General features: G+C 41.5%; 1 protein-coding gene across 1 annotated transcript in view; it reads left to right on the forward strand.

Annotated features, from left to right (window-relative positions):
- mllt1a (MLLT1 super elongation complex subunit a) overlaps positions 1–21,289 on the forward strand; it is a 37,405-nt gene extending 16,116 nt beyond the window's left edge. The window contains exons 5-13 of the mRNA XM_034707021.1: positions 3,894–4,019; positions 6,887–7,190; positions 7,263–7,576; positions 7,849–7,939; positions 8,044–8,155; positions 10,318–10,417; positions 10,547–10,615; positions 11,040–11,111; positions 13,360–21,289. Of these exons, the coding sequence (XP_034562912.1) occupies positions 3,894–4,019; positions 6,887–7,190; positions 7,263–7,576; positions 7,849–7,939; positions 8,044–8,155; positions 10,318–10,417; positions 10,547–10,615; positions 11,040–11,111; positions 13,360–13,488 (1,317 nt within the window). The 3' untranslated portion in view covers positions 13,489–21,289. The remainder of the gene's footprint in view (positions 1–3,893; positions 4,020–6,886; positions 7,191–7,262; positions 7,577–7,848; positions 7,940–8,043; positions 8,156–10,317; positions 10,418–10,546; positions 10,616–11,039; positions 11,112–13,359) is intronic.
- Positions 21,290–24,669: the final 3,380 nt, after the last annotated feature.

Raw genomic sequence — 24,669 nt, forward strand, 5'->3', positions numbered from 1 at the left:
TAAAATATGGAATCACTTTGAGATTGCAGTAGTCATGAAAAGTGGCATTTTTTGTTGAAATTTGAGGAAACACTTGGGAATATTATTTGTGCCGAGCTATGTAATTTGTTCTTGTTTGATTTGATTATTTCAAACAGTAAAAAAGTGAAAATTTATACATGTTGTGTTTTCAATCAATCTTTATTTATAAAGCACCAAATCACAACAAACACTATCTCAAGACTCTTTACAAACAGAGCAGTTCTAGACCGTACTCTATGTTCTATTATTAACAAAGACCCAACATCAAGACAGGATAAGATCCAGTCCCATCTTACAGACAGGACTCAGTCTGATCTCATCTTAATCCACCATGAGCAGAGCACTTTGCAGCATTTAGCAAGTTACAGTGGCAAGGACAAACTTCCTTTAACAGGCAGAAACCTCCAGCAGGACCAGACTCATGTTAGCACACATCAGCTGAGACCGTGTTGGAGAGAGGGATAGAGGGAGATGAAGAGAGAGAGATGATAGTGGGGAGACGGATAGTAGTAGTTGTAGCAGCTGGAGTCTGGCACGTCCACAGCAGCAGAGATCCAGAGGAACCTACGAGACAAGGGAGCTCAGGGACTCCAGAAAGGTCTATGGTTAGTAACTTTAATGGGACAGGAAGAGTTGAAGTAAGTGACAGGCAGAGAGAGGAGAGAGATAGGACCCCAGTGTGTCAGTTCCCCCAGCAGTCTAAGCCTATAGCAGCATGACTAAGAGCTGGTCCAAGCCTGAGCCAGCTCTAACTATAAGCTTTCTCAAAAAGGAAAATTTAGTTATAAAGTTATATTTTTGGCCTTTTTGCCTTTATTAGATAGGACAGCTGAAGAGAGACGGGAAATGTGGGGAGTAGAGAGAGGGGGAAGACGTGCAGGAAATAGTCGACTGGCCGGGAATCGAACCGGCGACCCCTGCAACGAGGACTGTAGCCTCTGTATGTGGGACGCTTAGACTGCTAGGCCACCAGCGCCCCGCCTACTCTTAAAAGTACAGAGGGTGTCTGCCTCCCGGACCCTGACTGGTAGATGATTCCAGGCCTGCATGCTGTGAGCGTAGTGTTCTAAAGGGGTAATAGGACACTATGAGCTCTTTAAAATACGAAGGTGTCGGACCATTTAGAGATTTGCACTTCATTTTTGTAAACAGACGTAGGTAGACAACAGAGCTCAGTTGGAACAGAGACAGTAGGTTTAGAGAGAAAGTCATTCTTTCTATATTTTCAATATTAGACACAGTGTCTCCTCTCAGTCTCTGCTGGAGGTCTGTTCATGTCACGGTCTTTCTGCTGGCTGGTCAGACTTATTAAAGTAGAAATCAAACAAACAAAAAGAAAGATAAAAAGGTAAAAACTCTGTTCAAAGACTTTAAGGATGTCTTATTCTGTCATCACTTTGTTGTTTGTTTGGACTCGGGCGTCAGCACAATCTGCGAAAAGAAAGAAAAACAAGCAGAGCACACGATGGACACTCAGGAATTCAGACGACAGTAACGAGATGATTAAATTCCAGCAGCAGTCCTTATTTTCTCATTAATCGTCTCCTCCTCCCTTTAAAGTCAAAGAGTGAAAGTCAATTTCTTCATGATTCAATATTCTGGAAGAAACATAGTTAAAGACATGAAGTAGAATACATGTGCCATCCACAGAGTGGTGCACGTCGAGAGCTCACCTGCCAGATGACATTAAGCTCCTTGTACAGAGGCTATAGTCCAGCTTTCCTGTCCATTAAAGGCCAAAAAATACAACTTTACAAACAAGAACTGAAATTCTATCATGCCTCAGTCTCAGGAGATGTGTGTCTAACATGAGTCTGGTCCTGCTGGAGGTTTCTGCCTATTAAAGGAAGTTTGTCCTTCCCACTGTAACTTGCTAAATGCTGCAACATGCAGGCCTGGAATCATCTACCAGTCAGGGTCCGGGAGGCAGACACCCTCTGTACTTTTAAGAGTAGGCATCAAACTTTCCTTTTTGATAAAGCTTATAGTTAGAGCTGGATCAGGCTTGGACCAACTCTTAGTTATACTGCTATAGGCTTATACTGACACACTGGGATCCTGTCTTTCCCTCTCTCTCCTCTCTCTGCCTGTCTCTTACTTTAACTCTTCCTGTCCCATTAAAGTTACTAACCATAGACCTTTCTGGAATCCCTGAGCTCCCTTGTCTCATAGTTTCCTCTGAGTCTCTGCTGCTGTTGACGTGCCAGACTCCAGCTGCTACAACTACTGTCTCACCACTATCATCTCTCTCTTTTCATCTCTCTCTATCCCTCTCTCCAACACGGTCTCAGCAGATGTGTGTCTAACATGAGTCTGGTCCTGCTGGAGGTTTCTGCCTGTTAAAGGAAGTTTGTCCTTGCCACTGTAACTTGCTAAATGCTGCAAAGTGCTCTGCTCATGGTGGATTAAGATGAGATCAGACTGAGTCCTGTCTGTAAAATGGGACTGGATCTGATCCTGTCTTGATGTTGGGTCTTTGTTAATAATAGAACAGAGTACGGTCTAGACCTGCTCTGTTTGGAAAGAGTCTTCAGATAATGTTTGTTGTGATTTGGCGCTATATAGATAAAGATTGATTGATATCAGCAGCCTTAAAATCCCATAAAAAAATCTGTAGGCACGTATTTAATGCCAATTAGCTTAGCAATTCAATCAAGCACCCCGTGTACAGAGGGCGCTTCTCTTTCATTTAAATCTGCTGTTGGTAGTCGTGATATAAACATCAGTTTGGAGAGAGGTTTCGAATGTCAACACCACCCCTCCCCTCTCTGCTTCTGTAACCCCTCCCACAAAAGATTGCTGTGCGTGTTCTATGACGAAGTAGTGGCTTCCCAGCTAACCAGGGCGACATAGTGGGGCCGCCACTTGGGGGTTAGACGGAGTCCTGAGGAAATGCTACATTCAAATTCATGCTAGTTTTCCATTGCTACCAACTAGGGTTTCAAAGGGGTGGAAATTTTACAGTTATTTTCCATGGGAAGTTGAGCTGGGGACATTTTGGAAATATTCCAAATTGGAAACTTTCCATGGGAATTATGAGAATTTATGGAAAGTAACTGTGAATTGAGGGTAATTTAATTGAAAGGTATTATATGCAAGCATAAATATTTGTTTTGTTATAAGCAGACATCCATCCAAAATAGAAATCATCAGTGCTTCATGTGATGGAGGAATGCACAGTGCATGTAGGGGGCGTGGTCTTAATAGCCCTGCAGTAAGCAGTGTGCTATGTGCATGTGATTGAGGAATAGCAGAGATATTTAACTGTACTTGCATGAAATTTGGTTGTTCTAGTTAGGGTTATGCTAAAATATATTTTCCCCAACTATATTTAAGTTCCCTATTAAGAGCCAACCTTCAATTTAGTAAATTCCTGGTTTATTCCCATGGAAAGTTTCCAACTTTGAAAATCCCTGGAATTTTGCAACCCTACTACCAACCCAAGCTTTAAGTTAACTGGTACAATGCTTCAAATGGCAACGTGCATGTGTAGTATTGTTCATGGCCCCTTTTACAAACAAAATAAATACACAAGTAAAAGGTTTTCACACTATTTTCTTTAATATACATGAAGTTTAAGTAAGTGCCACTCCTTTAGTTTGATGATAAAGGTACACAGCTTTTACTTTTGTTAAAGAAACGAGTCATTTCCACCACTGTTGTAAGTTTATTGCACAGATGAGTCAACCATCAGTGTTTCGAGACCAGTCAGGCCATAGAAATGCTCCAACTGTGAGTCACTCAACAATTCTGTAGGAAAAAACAGCGCCAGTTTTCAGCCAAAATAAAGAAATGTCATGAACTCTTACTGTTCAAACACAGTGGACTGCTCAGACCTCCACACGTGATAACTCTCACCTCTTCATTTTCAGGTGTTGGTGGTTCCAGAGGGAGCAGAAGCTGTGTCGAGGCCCAGCCCGGACTACCCGATGCTCCCGACCATCCCCCTCTCTGCCTTCTCAGACCCCAAGAAAACCAAGACGTCTCACGTGTCGAAGGTTAGTGTGACCACCAATAAAAGATAATCACCCTGGTTGTCTAACGCCGACGTGATCATTGATTTTCACCAGAAAGTGTTTCAAAGTCATCGATCATTGCAGCCAATTTTTATTGATATTTAAAGGAAAATGTTGCGGGTGATGTCTGATTCAGCAGAGTGAGCCCTTAACTAAATCATTAACTCCAGAACAGGCTGAGTCAGACATCTAATCACTGCCAGCTGCCTTTGAACATCTGTATGCATGTATGCAGAATTACCGAAGCAGCTTATCTGCAGAACAACAGATCATATCAGGAGGAAACAGGAAACTGATCCCTTCACATTCTCCATTCTTGCCACTGTTTCGGTATCAACCTTCACATGGATTTTCTTTCAGCGTGCTCCACAAGTGGTGTGAGTCTGTTTCCTCACACAATCTGATTCTGAGTCGAGACTCAAGGCTGAAGGATAGTGGTGATACACACTTTGTATAACGGAGGTGAAGGACAATTTTAAAAGAAAAGAAAACAAGTCAGCGCACTTTCTCACTGCCACAGAGGAACTCTTTAATCATAGCGTTTCAACCCAATGGTATTCACACTCAGGTGATAGAAAGCTGCATTTTAATAAGAGTTGCTGAGACTTTAAGACTCTCATTTGCATAAAACTTTACGTTGTGCTGAAGGCAAATCCCTGAATCTTCTGTTAACTCCTGCAAAACAGTTTTTCTATGACTTCCTCTTGATCCCAAGAGATGTTAGTGTACCTTCAGAGAGGCAGGGAATAAAACAATAATAACAAATAACACAGTCAAAGCACGGCAATACATCCGGTCTCATTCCTAACCCTCATAAACGATGCGCATTCACTAAATCTTTACACATCCTGTCATGTGCAGCAGCTTTGCCTTGTTCAATCAACAAGTCCTGAAAATGAGGTTCTCCAGGTTTCTTCCAGTTCCTGAAGATGATCTGTCGTATCATCAGCATCTCAATGGTAGTGGAAAAGCAAATAACGCTACTCAATCTCCTAAAAGATTAAGCTCAGAACAAAGCACAAATTGATTTTTTATGATAGTAATAATTTAGCATTTGATCTTCATCCAGTATTGGTACATTTTGATGATTCATGATGATTGCAGTGATTCTCAAATGGGGGTAAAAAAAAAGAAAAGAAAAGTTGCATCACAATAAATAAATAAAAAATCTGATTAAAAACAACTTTATCAATAGCATTTGATTTTTATTTCAGTGCAACATCAAATAGGGAACTATTTCTAAATTGAGCATATTCATTCATAAAATATATTATTTGCAAAACTGCTTGGACCAGGGATTTTCATCTGTTACCCCGGCTCTACCTCCCTCAAAGTGTGTTACAACTCTGTTTTCTAAAGTTCAAGATCTGTAGGATCAATGGCTGTATCTGTGACTTCAGGCAAGATGAACAATTGTCTGGACTACTGCAACTCTCTCCTCTTCGGCCTCCCTCACAAATCCCTCCATAAACTCCAACTGGTCCAGAATTCAGCTGCCCGTATCATTACCCGAACCCCCTCCATCCACCACATCACTCCTGTCCTCCAACAGCTCCACTGGCTCCCTGTTCAGTTCCGTATAAGTTCAAAGTCCTCCTGTTAACATTCAAGACCATCCACAACCTCGCCCCCCCATATCTGTCCGACCTCCTCCATGTTCCCACTCCCTCCCGCTCCCTCAGATCCTCTTCCTCCATACACCTGTCTGTCCCCTCCGCCCGTCTCACCACTATGGGGAGCCGAGCATTCAGCCGCTCTGCTCCCCGTCTCTGGAACTCATTGCCACCTCAACTCAGAAACACAGATTCTTTCCCCCCATTTCAAATCACAACTCAAAACATATCTGTTCAAAACCGCTTACTCCGTCTGACTCCAATTGCACTGTCATTTTTGTTTCTATTGTTTTTCTTACCACTTTGTTAGTTTATATTGTTTTCATTTTGACTTTGACTTTGTTTCCTCTAATGTAAATTTGTGTATATATATATATATATATATATATATATATATATATCTGTGCGGTGTCCTTGAGTGCTGAGAAAGGCGCCTTTAAATAACATTTTTTATTATTATTACTTGAACTTCTGATGGTCGCCGCTAATCGGAGTTAAGCTACATCAATGATCAACATTTCATTTCCGAAAAAACTTTTGACAATAAAACCCCCGTCATGTTCTGTCCAAAAAACTTTACTTTGAAAGGGCTGTAACAGGAAGCAGCATGTTGTCAGCTGTAATAACTTGACAGATCTCAAAGAGTAAAATGAAGGACCTGTAGATGTCTACATTAATTAACAGGGAAAGAGGAGAGAAAAGGAAATTCAGATAATTCAGATTTAGTAAGAAGCTACAAAGTCCTGAGTTCTGAATAAAAAGAGGATTATAAAATCATCTCTCTGTGGTCTCAAGCTCTGACATGAGTTGAGTGTTGCATTGGACATTTTTTCACCCACAAAGGGAGGCGACACAGAAAAGGTTTGGAAACCACTGCTGTAAAACCACATGCGTACATTTATTCATGTTATTTTCCCATATTATATTTTTCTTGGCTATACAAGGGGGATACTTGGCTGAAATTGTTTTTAGAAAGGGGGTACACAAGCCAAAAAAGTCTCATGTTAGACACACATCTGCTGAGACCATGTTGGAGAGAGGGATAGAGGGAGATGAAGAGATGAAGCAGAGGGAGAGGAGCTGGTATCCTGTAAAGCTGATTAGATTCTCCTCATCCTTTTTGCTTTAAGTGATAATAAGGAACCTAGCACGCTAATAAAGTGAGCTTAATGAGTATTATATATGTAAATTGAGGTGTGTTGATGATGATGATGGAGCTTTTGTTTCTCTCTTCAGGAACCCAGTAAAGAAGGAAGTGGGGGCAGCAGCAAAGGACCCAAACCGCACAAGCTGACCAAGGAGCACCGAGAGCGTCCCCGAAAAGACTCTGAGAGCAAAGCCACATCGAAAGGAGACAACGACCGAGACGGTAGCAGCAAGAGCGGCCGCGACCCTTCCTCATCCTCATCGTCAAAAAAGCCGTCAGAGATCAAAGTGAAAGATGAAGTCAAGGTCCTACCCAAGGCCGCCTTCAAGGAGCCGAAACTCACCCTGAAGGAGTCGAAGATGGAGGGCATGTCTCCTAAAGGAGGGGGGGCAGGCAGCGGAGGGGGAGGAGGTGGGGGTGGTGGCGGAGGAGGAGGAGGAGGAGGAGGAGGCGGGGGAGGGGGAGGTGGAGGGCCCGCAGAGTCCAAAGCCCCGGGGAAACGACCCTCCACTGTGGAGTCGCCCAAACCCAGCGCCAAGAAGCAGAAGAAGGGCAGCTCAGAAGGGCCGAAGGGGCCCAGCGGTGGACCCTTCACGGGGTCGTCTCCACGCGTCTCCTCCTCGACGTCAGCCAGCCAGCCGTACGCAGAGAAGAAACCTCCCAAGGATAAAGGCCGCTGGGCCAAAGGCAAAAATGATACACAGGAACCCAAGGAACCCAAGAAACCTCCGGAGTCAGAAGAGTCGAATTCAGAGGACGAAGCGTCTTCAAAGTCTGAGGTAGATGGAGCTCACGGATGGTCTTGATGGCTGTTTTTAGAAGGTGTTTTTAGGATGGAAGCTCAAAGTGCTGCTGATGTTTGATCTGAATCAAAGTAGATGTGCTTATTAAGACTTTAAGTCACATAGGACTGCAACTTATTTCCTAGTTACTCCGTCTATTCTTTCTATAACATCCCAAATCTAAGTGTATCAACTTCTCTGTTGTAAAAGCACATGTGATATACGTTTCTCATAAATGACTGACACAAACTCTGCTTCCCCTCCTGCAGCAGTCGGCCCCTTCCAGTCCTTCCAACTCAAGTTCGAGCTCAGACTCCAGTTCGGATTCAGACTTTGAGCCGGGACAGAAACAAGGACAAGGTAGGTATCCCATGCTTGATTGTCATGGATCAGAATTAAAGACTCCACAGGTCAAAGTTCACAATCACAGTTTGCTTGACTCTGTCCTCCTCCTCCTCTCTCAGGCCCCCTTCGGTCCATGGTGGAGGAGATCCAGTCAGAGGAGTCGGACGATGACGACAGCAGCTCAGAAGAAGAGACGCCCATTAAGACCAACCCTCCCAACCGGGACTCACGGTCAGTTTCACTCCAGGCTCCTTTAAATCTTTGAGTGAGAGGTCCTAGATCCTTGATGGTCAAAGCTTGTGTGTTGTCTTACTGCAGTGATCATAAAGCTTGTCACCTTTTCATTCAAATTAGGTTCAAATTCCACACAAATCTGCCAAAGAAAATGTAAAACAATGCACATCATGTTTAACATGAAACTGTCCTCATTCAGCTCTCCTTCTTCTCTGAGCTCTGCGGTTCACACACCTTTAAAAATAAACTAATGTCACAACTTTGAACGTTGCTGCTATCATCACCACCGCTCATGGTTTAAGTTTCTTTGTAGAGATCGCTAACCTAAAGTTTCTCTCACCTGCTCCGCTCCTTCATCATATTGCTGAACAGGATCCAATATGAAAACATCCGTAGCCTGCCGATTTAGCATGCTAACCGAAACTAGAGTTTTAGCCACATTGTTTTGATGCTAACAGAAACTAATGGTTAAACCTCACCTTACAGTCTGTGGTGTCAACAAGCAGAAGCTAAAATGTGCTGCAACTCTTTTCTGTCGATTGATTTGACGTGACGTGTGATCAGTTTGCCTCTGGAGTTGCTCATAAAAATCATTGAGCTGCAGCAAGTCACGTCTGCTGAGCATCTAATCCAAAATCTACGTGTAGACAACTTACTGGCATGCACAGCAGAAGACTTGACAGACAGATGAAACAACCCTTGGCTTGTTAATGTAAAACTTCAGTCATCTTTACAGTTGGTGGAACAAAAAGTGAAAGTGTGACCCTTTAATAATGAATTAATAACATTAAAAACTGCTCACTAGATCGTTTATGAGGGAATACGAAAGGTAGACACTTTCTGCTTCCATTCCTGTTTGTTCCTTTAGTTTTTTTTTTATTTTGAGGTGTGCATCTTATCATTCTCATTAGAGGAAATATCTCATGGGGAATTTCTTCAAATTTGATTCAAGAATGTAATTAGTAGAATTCAGAGATCAGAGGTCTACGTCACTGTGACCTCTCATCTGTCTCAGTCATGTGAACGCTGTGTCTCTTTCAGTCGTCTTTACTCCTTAAAAAGAAGTGAAGACAGCATGTAAAGTGTACTTCTTTTACCTCTTTATAATAGGGATGTAAATTTCATGTATCTTCCTTGATCGATCTTTGGAAAAGTTGAAGATAAATGATCGATTAATCGTTTTCCATGTCAAAAACAACGCCTAATGCATTTTTTCCCCTGAATCAAATTTTCCTTCACAACACAATGTATATAACTGACAGTATTGAATATCTACGGATCATATTGAGGTGTTCAAAATGTAAACACGCTGAATATCAACATGTGGAGCAGGCTCATAGTCTCCACGGACATACAGTGAAGGCTCAGTCTTCAACAAGGGAACTGAACAGAAACACATTTCAGACTCACAGTGTCCAGTTTTCCGTCTGCTCGTTCATATTGAGAAAAATAAGCATGTGAACGCGGTCAGGTGTCAGCCGGGAGCGCAACCGGGTCATAATCAGTCCGGCAGCAGAGAAAAGAAGCGCTCATGGAGACCTGTCACTCAGCCGCAGCCCCCAGCTGAGCATCTCCGCTGAGCGCAACACCTTCAGTCAGCTGATTCACATTGAAACATGCTTCAAACTTCAAACACCTCCCTGATAGCTGAACCAAATATGAGACCACATGATGTTAGTTTCAAGTGATGTAAAATCAAAACAAAAAATGTGTTCAAGTGAGTTCTTAACAATCAATTAATCGATAGTTGTGTCATTTTTGACATCCCTACTTCATAATATTCCCTTAAACCCTCACCACATATAATATTAAGTCATGTTGGACTTGGATGTAACTGCAGCTACAAACACAACAAGGCTTAAATCATGTAACTACAGGTAAGCAGTTTTTCTCCCAGTCTGACGTGTCTGACTGATCGGATATCCTTCAGACTGACACAGAGAGTTTTTTAGACCCTCTTTGTTGTTTAACGTCCACTGAACCTCTTGTCTTTTCTGTGATATCAACCCTTGTTGGTTCATTAAATATTTTACTCTGCAAAGTAAACACATCATCTATCAGACACTTACAGTAGATCCAAGCTCAACTCTTAGATCACAGTGTGATGCTCCTGTCAGTGCGTGTGGCTGACCTCTGACCTCTCCCTGTGCCCCCGTCAGACTCAGCCTGGACAGCGAGAGCGACAGCAGCGACGGCTCGCACAGCCCGAGTCGAGGCCTCGCCCCTCCCCCGCAGAAACACAACTCCTCCAACAACAAAGTGAGTCACACAGACCTGTGTTACTGCCTGCTTCTCATGATGAACTTTTCTCACGTGTAACTCTTTCTCTCTCTCTTCTTTCTAACCTGGTTGTGATCCTGCGTTTCCTCTGATCTTCTGTTTCTGCAGGTTTCGGGCAGAAAGAGTCCCGACTCCTCTTTCCGCTCGGAGAAGGTGTTGAAGAAGGGATACGACAAGGTAGGAAGGGTAAATCAAACTTTTTTTGTTTCATCTTTTCACACACATTCACACACACACACACTCACATGCAGTGCTTAGTCATTCTTCTACGAGTGCATTAATGAAGTCAAGACGGCGTTCAGGGCAGTGAATTGATCCAGATGTGCAGACAGACTCTGGCCTGTGAACCCTTTAAAATGAAAAATGTCTTCATCCTCTTTTATGAGGAGATGATTTATGTTGTGATAAAACTCTGCTGAGCTGATCTGATGTTCACGTTCAAACACACGCTCAGTTTTTACCTTTTAATTACCAGAAAGCCTCCTGAGATCAAAAACCTGCCCTTTAACGTCACAACATTCAACAAAACAACAACATAAAAATCTAACTCTCCTCTTTTCTTATAATAACTGACAGACCTTGTGTTCTCTCCTCTCTGCAGGCCTACACAGAAGAACTGGTGGACCTCCATCGCAGACTGATGGCTTTAAGAGAGCGGAACGTCCTGCAGCAGGTGTGTGTTCAGCCCGTCCTCGTTTCAGATAACCAATCAATCAATCAAGCTTTATTTATAGAGCACTTTTCATACAAATCCAATCCAATTCAAATTGTTTTAATTGAATATTGAAAAAAAAATGTAATCAAATATATTATGACTAAAATAAAACATAAATGGATTTAGAAATAGAGACTAATGCACAACAATTGCAGTCAAATTTTGAACAAACCAACGGCACGGATTTAGCCTAATGGTTAAATTACTGTATACAATCACCAAAGTCATAGCCTGTTCATACCTGTAGTAATAGTCAATAGTCACTCATGTAGATACAAATTATATTATATTACTAATCTTTCATAACTCATAACTTTATATTATTTAATTTACTGCTAAAGCTCTTCTGGTTGGATGCAATCTATATTTCATTGCTTGTATCTATAACATGCCCAATGACAATTAATTGAATCTAATCGAATCTAGTCTAAATTACATGCCTACAGCGGTAGGTCCCGGGTTCGATTCCAGCTTGCGGCCCCTTTCCCGCATGTCATTCCCCAACTCTCTCTCTCTCACGGTTTCCAGCTCTATTTACTGTCCTCTCCTCTTAAATAAAAGTTTAAAAGCCCCAAAAATATTTGAATAAAAATAAATATATAAACAATAAAGTGAAATATTTCTTAAATAAATAAATAAAAGATAAATAGTTAAGACAATGAAACAGGTGGGAAAAAAAGAAAGCAGTAAAAATCAGTAATTAAATAATAATAAATGTAAGAGTTGATTTGATTTGATTTGATTTGATGACTGTATTTCCAACATGTAAAAGTAAAAATACAAAATAAAAGCATACAAGTAGAAAAGAAGAAAGAGTTATACAAACATACAAGAAAAAAAAGAAACAGTTATACAAAAGAAGAAAAGAGTTGAAAATGAGTAAAACAGTATAGTATTAAAATAAATATAAAGTGGCATGGTGTTCAGATATTTAACTGGAGAACTCAAAGGCCCTGTGAGGAGTTTTGAACTGGCTGAGAAACAGACTGAAAATGATACTGATGCCTCTTTATAACCTTCAATAGCAAACAAGTCCATCAGCAGCAACACTGACACCTTCTCTGTTGTAATTTATAATGCCTGTAACCGCCCTGGGGGGGTAGGTGTCAGACCAGATGATGGACATCTTGCTTCAGAAAGAGCCTTTTTTTGACTGTTTTCATGGAAAATAATCACATTGCCTGATAAAGTTGACTGTTGAACACAACAGGATGAGGCTTTAGTTGAAAACACTACTTTTGCATGTGTAGGACAAGAGACAGGAGGTATCACTTTGTCCACAAGGGGGGTGCCAGAATCAATACAAAACAAAAGTTCCTTACAGCAGCTTTAAAAGAACTAAAATAACTGTGTAATATGGATTACAATGATATACAATTAATATATTATTACTGTTTTATATTTATTCAGCTGTTCCTCTTAAATTGTCTTGCTAGCTCTATATGTCCCCTACCCTATAATGTGTTTATCATTGGTTTTTATGATGTAAAGCACTTTGTAACGTCTGTTTTGATAAGTTCTATATAAATACATTCATACTTTCATACTTACTTATTTATCTGTTCTTTTTAAATGAGCCATGCACGTAATCTTTAATCTTGGATATAAAGACACTTGAATACAGACACAGTCAAATGAATAAGTGATGATCTGTGATAAGAACATTCTCTTTCTGAAGACAAACCTTTAAATTTAGTTTATTTCTGTCCTTGTGCTTTCATACAGTTGAGCTGTAATTTCATGGTTAACTCCATACGAGCAAGGGCAGAATTTATCCCAAGAAATACAAATAAAGATGGGCACATATTGTACTTATTGATCTGAGGCCCAGGTTTAATAACCAAGCTTTCTCACCATCTTAATGCAGCTTTCTATCAGTGACCCTCAGATTGATTGGTGCTGCTCAGAAATGCTTTAGGATTGATTTTAGATTCAGAATGAACAGTTTACAAACGTGCAGAGCAGCAGGCCGACGACAAAATGTGCATTATTGCTAAACTGTACTCTGAGATATTTGCTGATTCATCATGACTCATAGAGTTGTTGCAGCTTCGAACAGTGTGATCACATGTGCCTTAATTTCCATGTGAGCGTCTTGCCAGAGGTTCAACTGTGTTAATCAGCAGCTCTGTGATCTGAAGGGTTTCCTTGATCATGTTGTATGTGTCTGATTGATAACTGATGGATTCTCTCTGGACTCCGTCAGATTGTAAACCTGATCGAGGAGACAGGCCACTTCAACGTCACCAACACCACCTTTGACTTTGACCTCTTTTCACTGGACGAGTCCACAGTCCGCAAACTACAGAGCTACCTGGAGGCGACGGCCACGTGACAGGGGATGGGACCTGGTGTGGGGGATCTGGCTTTTGGGTGGTAGCAGCAGCAGCAGCAGAGGAGGTGGAGGTAGACCACGCCACCGCGTCACCGCACCACCACGTCCTCTCTGTTGTTTTTTAAACGAGGGGACGAGGCGCCTCGTTTGTCGCAGCTGTCTCCCAGGGCCTGACTGAAACATCGAACAACTACCACACAGACAGAAACACACGAACAAACACAAGCACACACGAAGACACACCGCCTTCAGGTGAGGCTGGAGGAGACACTGAAGGAGGAGGAGGAGGAGGAGGTGTGGGAAGGAGAGGAGTGGAGGAGGAGGAGGAGGAGGAGCTGAACTCCGTCTACAGTCAGGATTTTCACTACACATCTCTCTTTTTTTTTTTTACGTCTGTGGAATGCACCCCACACCCCCTCCTTCCCCCTCCTTCACTCTTATTGCTCCTGCCTTTGCAAAGCCAATACCCCCCACCCCTCCTTCCCTTTCTTCTCCTTCCTTCTCCTCCTCCTCTTCCTCCCCTTCACACGCACAGTCCTTACTCGGCAGAACACTCCAGCTCCCTTCCCCCCTTGCTGTCAGCTGGAGCTCATTTCTCCCCCGACATACTCTTGAGTCGTACGTGTGTGTGTGTGTTGACTGTCTTTTGCATGTGTGTGTGAGTGCTGCTGGGGTTCAAGAGGAGATGCTGTCTGTGTCGCTACCAGCTCCTCTTTGTTTATGAAGCTCCAGCAATACAAACAGCAGCAGATACATTCATAAATTCAGGGTTCACTTTACTTTAACTCTCCTTTTGCATTTTGAAGCAGCTGCAAACATGAAACAGTTCATCCTCTGATCACACTGTGGTGTCGTTAAAGCAGATATAAGCGATTTTTGCTGTGCGGTAGCAGCTGTATCTCCGTCTGTGGCACCTTGAAGTGAAAGCTGGTGTTCCAACAGATTGATGAAACAAGATTATGTTTATTATAAACACTTAAAAATACTCTATAACTGCTTACAGCTACATTATGGTGTGTTATGAGCTGTTTATGGAGGGTTTGCAGGGTTAAAGTAACGTGGCACCCAAAGTTATCACACTCAGCTCTCTACATGAAGACACTGAGGCGTGTGTGTGCGTGCGTGTGTGTGTGAGAGGCTGTATTTGGGTCGAGGTTTACTTGTCGTCCGAACACACGTTCTGTTGAGTTTCTCCTCCTCTTCCTCGCACTGAAAGCTGAGTTTCTCCTCCTCTTCCTCGCACTGAAAGCTGAGCCTTGACCTCCTCTCCTTCCCCCTCCTCCTCCTCCTCCTCCTCCTTCTTCTTCTTCTCCCTCCTGTTGAAGCCCCCTCACTTCATCCTTCCTCTCCACCCTCCTCCTCCACCTCCTCTTCTCTTATTCCCATATTGGCGTGCATGAAAGGGCTCGACTGCTCGCGGCCAGAGCAGTGGAGGATCACTCCTGAATTGCCTTCTAAGTGGTGGGTCGGGTTCGGGGACGGGTGGGGGTTAAAAAGGACAAAAACAAAAAAAAAAAGCCGTGAAAAAGTAGCCATACTTTGTCTCCCAGAATCCAAAAATGATAAGAAAAAAAAATAGGGGCCACGCTTTTTTAACATTTTATTTTTCTACAAGTGCATTTTGTGTATTTATTCCCAGACTGCGGTTGAGATAACCTGTGAGCTATGAATGTATATCGCTTTTACTTTTCTACGGCGAGCAACAGCCCCACTCTAGTGCCTTTTTCTGCGACTTGCAGTGTGAGTGGGGGGGGGATGCGCTCTGTCAGCCATGGTCACACAGACTGAAACCCCCCCCTCTCTTCCCAAAACAAGTGTTAATAGGGATGCCTGAATATCCAGTATTGTCTTAATGGCTTCCATTCCTGCGCCTCCTTCCCCAGCGTCTTCGTTCGTAGGCTGTTGTTACTTTTCTTCTCCGTGGCGTCTCCTCAGTTTCCTCGGACTTGGACGGTGATGCTCGTGTTTTCTGTTCTTGCTCTCAGTGTTTTTCAAAGAGGAAGCACCAGGTGACCGTGTGGTAGTTACTCTCTTTAATTAGCTCTAGAATGCTTCAGCTGTGTTGTGTCTTTGTAAGACGGTAGTCATTGAAAAAAGGTTGTGGTCCCCCTCTTCAAGAAGTATTGGAAGTGAAGGCTGAGCGGTTCAGACCGGGTTAGCAGGCACTTGGAGAGCAGCAACACAGAGCATGTAAACAAACACGTTTAAAGATCGGCCCTCTTTGTTTCCCTGAATATCTGAATCCTACAGTCTGTTCGGCGGCTGCATCATGAAGCAAGATCAGTGTTTGGAAGACTGGTCTCATAAAGCTGGAACAGTTCTCATATCATCACTAAACCGAGCGTCTTCGCTAACCTGCTGAAAAAGTTCCACGTCTTAGAAACCATTCAAGGCTCGATTAGCTCTGATGTGCAAACCTTCCTCATATTAACACAGCGATGAGCTTCCTGTTTCACACATTGAACAAGTCCTCACTCTCTCTGATGTCTTTATTAGAGATGACAGCGGAGAGGTGACAGGAAGGAAACGTGCAGCGAGGATCGTCTGTGTGACCCAAACATGCAACACTGTGGTTCAGCATTGTGCATCTTCACTCTTTAACCCTGAGCAGGTTGCACAAAGTCAACCAGACAAAGTTTCAGATTAGATGACAAAGTTTTCTGCACTGAGTTTAATGTTAAAGAGTTGTCTTATGTATTAATAGTTAAAGCTAAACCGCACCATCTTCATCAGAAAATAATGAAAGAGCTGTACAATACAGGGAAGATAAACACTTTTAGATGATCTAATCAAATATTTGTATCGTCCTGAGACATCTAATTTCCAATCTCTGCATCAAAACTTCTATTTTTACAAAAAAAAAAGTACAAATCATGATTATTTGACATTCTCTGAGGTCTGTACCAAACATACATGTTTCCTTAAATGTGGAGAAGGAAGTTAAACCGTGAAACAGAGCATCTCTTCATCTTCCACTACTGCTAGAGATGTTCTTAAGTAATTAATTTTCTTGTTGTTTGGACTGAAAGTTAAATTCGGATTGACCGACTCATCTAGAAATAAGAAAACACCCAAATCACAGTCAAATTTAACACAGGATCCCAGAGTCTGCAGGTGAACAATGCCGAGTGTGGCTACCATTAGAAGAGCCAGCACCCTCGGTCTACAGTCCTAATTGCAGGTTAAGGTCCACATGCCTGTGCTGGTTGTGCATCGCTCTAGTCGAGCTATTCAGACACAGCCTGCATACAACTACATCTCCATTTTCTACATCAAAACACTCACGAACCTCGGCGTGTTAAAGGATGCTTCTGTCCTCTGTGGTTGTTTACATCCGGTAGTAGAGCATTATAGCATTAAGGAAGTAGCCTTCAAACAGAGCTGCAGCCAGAAGTCGCAACCATGTGACCTGCATTTTGGGGCTTATGATAATAGCAATACCAAGAACTGGTTTGACCTGACACATGATTCTGGTGCAGACTAGCAAGAGGGAGGAACTACTAATACAGTACTACAATCTAATGCGGTTAAATAGCACAGTTCAGCTTTCTCAAATTAACTCTGCAGCCGGAGGTTTTAACAGATTCTGTAAGATCTGGATTTCCTGTAAACACACCACAAGGGGTTCAATGTAGGAAATAAAAGCAGACTGGTTAGAATGTGTAATGTGCTTTTAACCAGGCAAGCTTTGCATACCCTTTAGTGACTGTCTGAATACTTCAGTACAATTCATTTCTAATGACTTTTTGAACAATTTCACTGCATTCAAACTTTCCAGGATTCTCTCAAAGTGGACGCCCGTCAATCACATCAATTACATGTTTGATTAGCTCAACTCAACTTTATTTATAAAGCACCTTTCATACATATAAACATGCAGTCCAAAGTGCTTCATAAAATAACAGAGAGACAGAAAACAACAGCAATGGTAAAATAAAAAAAGGCATTATTATAAATAAAATACTTAAAAATAAAATCAACGCAGTAAAATTAATAAAATAAGTAAGAGTGGAAATAAAAGTTAAAAAATTAGGTAGCGTTGACAAGATCAGATGAATACAGGAAATGAAATAGATAAATAAATGTTAAAGCTATGATTAGAATAATACTAATGCAGTCCAGGGCTAAAATAAATGCTGAAGCAGTTCTGTGTTCACTCCATTTGAATACAGATTTTGATTGATCTCTAAAAACAGACCCAGAAATGTCAAATCCAGCTTCTTCTTCTCTGCAGAGCGAATCAATAACGACTCTCTGTGCAACTCCAGACAGCTTAATGTAAAAATATTCACTTTTAACTTAAAATATCAACCATGAATTTAGGGTTTTATCATGTATCATGCACCTAATAATGTTCATTCATGTATTTGTAAATATGCTTTATTGTATCCGACTCGTTCTGATCTTTTTAACTTCTTGAAATTCACTTTTTGATGCTGCACTGAAAACCTTTTCCAAGAACGATCAATGATTCTATTTCCACTTCTCTTGTTTTGATTCGTGGTACCTGATTGGCCGCACATTTTTTAATTAAAAACCATGTCGCTCATGTTTCAGTGAATCGAGGGTTAACAGAGTCAGCGTCCAGCTTTGTGAGACCAGCTTCCAGGAGGACCAGTGGTAGATTTTTACAAAGCCAGAAAACCCCCCAAAGAAATCCAGACTGAGCTGAACTCGCCTCTTGATTCAGGCCCCTGGTGTGTTAGTTCCTGTGGCCCCTTCAGTCCTCACACACACACACACCCCCACACACACACCCACACACACATACACACAGAGACACACCAACACACTGTGGTACAAACTTTCAATGAGTGTCTTCCTCCCTGCCTCCCTCTCCTCCTCTTCTGTCTCTCGGTGTTTTTACTCTGACGCTCTGATAGCTTTAATACTTCGCTCTCCTCGTTTCTTTTTTTTTCGTTGCCTGCCTCACACACTCCCTCTGTCCTTACTGTAAAACGCCGTCTGTGCTCGCAAAAAGTGTCTCCAAAAACGAAAAAAAAAAAAGAATGAAAGAATCTCCCTGCCGCCTTACGTGCCCTGCAGTAACCCCCTCCTGCCCTCACGTCACCCCCCCCGTCCCGTCCCACCCTCATTTTCTCTCTAGGTGTGCCTCTGTCAACACAACTTCAGGCCGTTATTACTGAGAATGAACTTTGCAACTCTAAGTGTGTGTGTGTGAGTGTGTGAGTGTGTGTGTGTGTGTGTGATTGTGCATCTGCGAGTGTGTTTGGAGACATTTACAAAAAACCAACCCTCCTGTCCTCTTCTCTGTGCATCGATGTGGGAACTTTTAAGTCCTAGTTCATGAACTCTGATCTTTGACCTGGCACTCATTCAGTCCCTTGTTGTGGTGAGAGGGGAGGTTTATGTGGGAGACTGTCTGCCCACAGTCAATGTTTTATTTATGGACCTCTGCACTTTTGGCTGTGATGACTTCAGTACTTAAGTAGTTACCTAAACTGTATTTTTAAGGATTTTATACAATATTTACATGCAATACAATATGAATTGATTTTTTTTTTCTTTGCCAACCATTTTTTGTTTGTTTGTTTCTTATTTAATTGTCTTTATTTTGGCATGATTTGTCGCTATTATTCACAAACAAACATGCCCCATTGGATCTATTCTAGACGTCAAATGTAATGAGGGACGTTCCCTCTTTTGTTTTTTTTTATTTTTGTGTGTGTGTGTGTGTGTGTGTCATGATTCTGATGACAGCTGAACACCAAGAAGCAGGTGTTGGAAAATATTTGCTGGATGAGCTAAACTCTGATATCACCCTCTGCTTCCAGGAGGACCAGAAGGAGCTGAGCGGTTCGTTTTCTGTGTCATGTCCGGTTATGATTTAACTGTTTTTCATTTTTCTACTCATCCATAGAAGATTGTACCCAAACAAAAAAAACTGTCCTCATCACCTGATTTTACTGTGTTCTGATAACTTGAGCCTGGAGAAACACATCATAGGAAACAAAGGAGTTGCAAAGTGGAGGTGAAGCTGGTACCAGAAGTAATGAAGCCTTTCATTTCTCCATTTAGAAACCTGGATCCGTCTAACTCTCTCAAGTCAACACTGACGTACTACTTCAGCCCAAACCTGATCTTTGAACCCCTCAGCTTCAGTCTGACTCAGACTTTTTACCTCTGGGAGGGGTGGCCAACTTCTCCGGTGTAGCGGACCTCCGACCAAGACTTCTTTTTCTGTGTGATGCCTTTGATTACAGCCTGACTCGCAGCTCGTGACGCCAGACTTGTTCGCTGCACTTTCATGCAGATGTCTATTTAAAGCATTAATTAAAGTTCAATCTCAGTTAGACGACTGCTGAAGGGTTCTTGTATTTCATCCTAGTGGACTGCCTCCAGCCTGTTTTTGCTCTCCACACTGACTGGATGATTCTACTTGGACTACAAACCAAAACACACTTTGGAAACCAGAATCAGATCATTTTAATGCAGGATGTGTGATCTTCTCCTAACTTGTATAAAATATGATGGATTGGGCTTTAGTAGTACATCAATGTTGGCTTTTGGATTTACTTATGAAGTCGTCCAGGAAGCCTTCTGCCTGCAGGGAGAAAGGATGCAACCTGCCTTTAACGTGACTCACAGCTGGAGCACGTCCAACATGTGAATCTGCATCAAACCCTCCGGATTCAATTTGTTTTAGTAGAGATGACTAATCCGACTACAGAAGATGGAAACTGTTTTAGTTCACCACAACTCAGAAAAAAAATCACTTCAACTCTTTCCATTCCAGCTTGGTGTAGATTTAGTCTCCAGAGCAAAGCTGCAAAATCTGTTGTTCCTCAGGCCACCACTGTTTTCATGTGATGGCCTCACAAAGTCCAGAGCATGTCAAAAGACTTATTCTGAAGTATTTTGCTTGACTCAGACAATCTGCCATTTTTATTTCAGTCAAGTTGTGCAGCTGAAGAAATGCAGCGGAGCAGTGACGAGCCTGGAGTGCAGGGTGATACATGTCAGCACTGTCTGCAGGCGTCAGAGGTCACTTCTTATTTAAGATGCAGATACATGTGATGCTTCAGTTGACTGCATGTACCAACAACACTGATCCGGACAAACACAGCTTGGTGGAGAAAGCCCTTAAAAAGAAATTACTCTGACCCAACGTCTGACTCTTCGGTTCTGCTCTGTGGCAAAGGCAGCTCAGGTTATCGAGCATGGAGAGTTGCCTTTGCTGACCTGAAGCAGCATTTATGATTTCATTCAAGGAGATTCTCAAAGTGGAAACAGGGAATGGAGGAAAGGACTTCTGGTACCAGCTGACACCTTCACTTTGCCACTTTGAGGAGGTCTGTGGGAGTGGAGCATTTCAGCTGAAACTATTATATATAATATGTGTATAATACAGCAAAGGTAGAATATCTACTGTGTGGATCTTTAGAGGATGAAGAAAAGGAGAAATAGAGCATTTGGTTCCTTGCGAGTACGTGGCGGGGGGAGGGCGGGGGCATGTGCAGACGGGATGTTTCCTGTGTCAGTGGTCGTCATAATGTGTCTGTGACGGGGGGACAGGGTTGCCTGTATTTATAAAGGTTTGATTTTTTTAACTGACGGTAAAAGGGGGAGGGTCGGGTTCAGTATATGTGGTCCAAACGACGGGGAGAACAAATGAACTGGATGGCAGAACAATTTGGTATTTTTGAGAATAAAAAACTTGGCATTGAAATGCCACCATGTGGCCATATGATGCAAGTTGTTAACAAGGACAAAACATGTTATTTTAATGTTATTTTTTATTTTGAAATCATATTATTAATAAAGTCATTAAGTACTGTTGTCCCCTGTGTGTGCATGTGTGTGATCATTGACCGCAGTGTGACCCGGTCATGGCCGTGTGGGGAGGGTTCACGTAAGGTTCATGTGGCGGTCGGTCTGCGGGGTTAAAAGGACACGCAGCCGGCCGGGTAATAACGCTGGTGATGCATTGACCATCTATCGAGGAAACGACGCTAAAGGAGGATGCTTATTGGAAAGGTTGATCAATAGATTGTTCTTGTGAAGCGTCTTTGCAGCAGGAAAACATAATGTGAGGAGTGTGAGAACTCAGTCAGTGTTTGACCTCCGCTGTGAACACTTTCATCCAAACCACAGTTTACATTTAACCTGCGGTTTCAGGGATACAGAATATTCTGAGTTTTCACCACTTTAACCAAAATATCTAAACCTCTATCAACCCTGGTGTTTTAAAAACAGATGAGCTGTGTTGTAAATGTATCAATATCACAATTAAATCAGTTTAGTGATCAGCCACTAACCAAAATCAGAAGCTCCAGGTTGTTAGTTGTGGATATTTGCTGGTCTTCATCTTGTGTTTGGGAGGCACAAAGGAAATACATTTGAAGACGTTAGGTAAAAAAGAGAAGAATGATTCACTCTTTATGAAAGTTATTTTGAATACAGCCTTTTTTATTGCACTTCTCATATACTGTGATGAAACAGTTCATGCACATTATTCAGAATGCAGCATGCTCAAACTTAGAGGATGCTTCTAGTGTTTAAAATTCACAACAATGAAAATCAACCTTTTAAAAATGGTTCAAACTAAGAAGCTGATTTTGTGCTGACTCGGCTTTAGTCTTATGAAAAGGTACCAGAGTTAAAATGTAGGTTTTGAACTTTTTGGTATTTGTACATCAAAAGTTTGGACACACCCTCTCATTCAATGGTTTCTATTTATTTTAATTATTTTCAACATTGTAGATTAATACTGAAGACATCCAAACTATGAAATAATCTGGTTTTGCCATAATCTGGATTACAACAGTAGTCAAATAGGACTATCCATTGTGTGCTAACCCTACCTCTGATCAACACAACTGATGGTCTCAAACACATTAAGAAGGCAAGTCATTCTACAAATGAACTCTTGACAAGGCTCATGTTAATTAGAAACCATTCCAGGAGACCACTTCATGAAGCAGACTGAGAGAATACCAAGAGTGTGCAAAGCTGCCATGAAGGAAAAAGGGGGCTACTTTACAGAATCTAAAATATAAAACATATTCTGCTTTGTTTAACACTTTTTGGTTAATTAAATAATTCCATATATGTTCTTTCATAGTTTTGATGTCTTTGGTATTAATCTACAGTGTTTACAATAATTTAAATTTGTAAAAGACAACATCAAACTGCTGTGAGTTTGTCATGCTCTCATGCCTTGTTTCTATGTTATCAAAACGTATGACACAGGACTCATCATTGAATGTCTTTAGAGACATGGTGGATGGAAATATTATATCTCAATCTAAAGGTTGACGGTCGATCCAAGCTCCACTTCACATGTGGAAGTGTCCTTGGTTATAGTGACCTCAACATCATCCATAACAACCAAAACAACTGTGTGTAAAATGTTGATATTTCTTATGTTACATACACCTAAAACAGCCTGGGGTCAAGGAACACAGATGCGTAATTTTTTGTTGTTTTTTACAAGAAATTGGAACATATCAACATATTAATTTTATATTTTATATTATATATTTATATTTTCCCCATTAAATTAGGAAAATTCATGAAATGTGAAGCCAAAAAAATTATGTTAGTCAATAATTTAGAGACCTTAAACATTCAATGGGGTCCAATTGACCCCAAGGATAATAGGAGGGTTAATTCAAAACCATTCTGAGAGATTACCACCTGCTACATACTTCATACTTCAGACTTCAGACTGTGTTTGAAGCTATTTTATACAGTCTATGGTTTGAAGGTTTGAAGGTAGTATGAACTTTCTATTGGGTCTGTTTTGCAGCATGCTGAGTCAGGCGCTATTTTATACAGTCTATGGTCAGGCGTCGCTTGACTTCCGGTTTCGGAAAGCGGAAGTAAAAAACGGCCAAGCTGTTAGCGAAACTACTTCTTTAGCATCCATTTATAATTTAAAAGTTAAGAAGTGGTTTATATGGAATTTAATAAATTTCACAGCTCTTAAAAACAAAGTGTCCCAATTAAATACGGAAAAAAATAAGAGGCGGGACGTTAGCGCGGTGCATTGTGGGTACTAGGAAATGTTGCCGAATCAGTACGACATCCGGGTACTCCGAATCAGGAATACTGTTAGGCGGTTTGGAAGACGGCTGTCATTAAGGCTGAAGAGGGCTAAAAGAATCTAAAATATAAAACATGTTCTGGTTTATTTAACACTTTTTTTAAAATTAGATAATTCTATATATTTTCTTTCATAGTTTTCATGCCTTCAGTATTAATTTGCAGTAATGAAAATAATTAAAATAAATTCATTTATTTATTTTACCTTTATTTTACCAGGTGAAAAATGTTTGAGAACCAGTTCTTATTTACAAACATGACCTGACGAAGAGGCGTCAACAGGAACACACACACACATATATAAACATCAAATAGAACAAAAGTGAAACAATGTTACGTGTCTGCAAGACATGAAGGTCAGAGGTCATGGACAGGGACACTAACAAAAAGAAACTTAAAACCCTCAAATACAAACAAATGTAAGGTCTTTGGGGTCTAAAAGGTGGAGTGGAGGTGTAAAGCTCCACAGCCACCCACTAATCCTACTACAAAGAGTAGACAAACTAAGGAACAGGCCTAAACCAACTGTAATCTGAAAAAAATCTCCTGAGAGATCAATCCTCTTAAATTATCCTTTTGCCACCCTCCTTCCCTCCACAATACATCCACAAACATACACACTCTCTCACAACACACTCTTCAAACAAACCCCACAGAGAAAACAACTGAAGGTGTTGTCTTCTCTGTTGTACACACCTAACTGAGGGAAAGGAGCTCCTTTTATTGAGCAGCCAGGCTGATGAGCTCAAGCTGGGTGCAATGAGGGCAGGTACTCTCAATGATGGGCTCGTTAGGAGCCCTGGAGGTCTCAGACTACCTCCATCTGTAGCAAACAAGTAACAAGCAATGTGCGCAAGGTGTAAAAAAAAGTATGTGTGTATATACAAGTATGCATGTAAGTAAAGTCCGAGGTGATCAGCAGGAGCAACAGTCAACTACAACCTGTTGAAGTTTAAGCTTGAAGGTTGTGAGTGGAGTCAAAGTTGAAAGTTTGAGGGTGTTTTGTAAGTGAAATAAAAACCATTGAATGAGAAGGTGTGTTTAAACGTTTTACTGGTACTGTAAGAATAAATCAGAGTTCTTCTTTGGGTTTCAAATCAAGACAGATCCCAC

The sequence above is a fragment of the Notolabrus celidotus genome, chromosome 2 (genome assembly GCF_009762535.1).
Source record: "Notolabrus celidotus isolate fNotCel1 chromosome 2, fNotCel1.pri, whole genome shotgun sequence".
Taxonomy (NCBI): domain Eukaryota; kingdom Metazoa; phylum Chordata; class Actinopteri; order Labriformes; family Labridae; genus Notolabrus; species Notolabrus celidotus.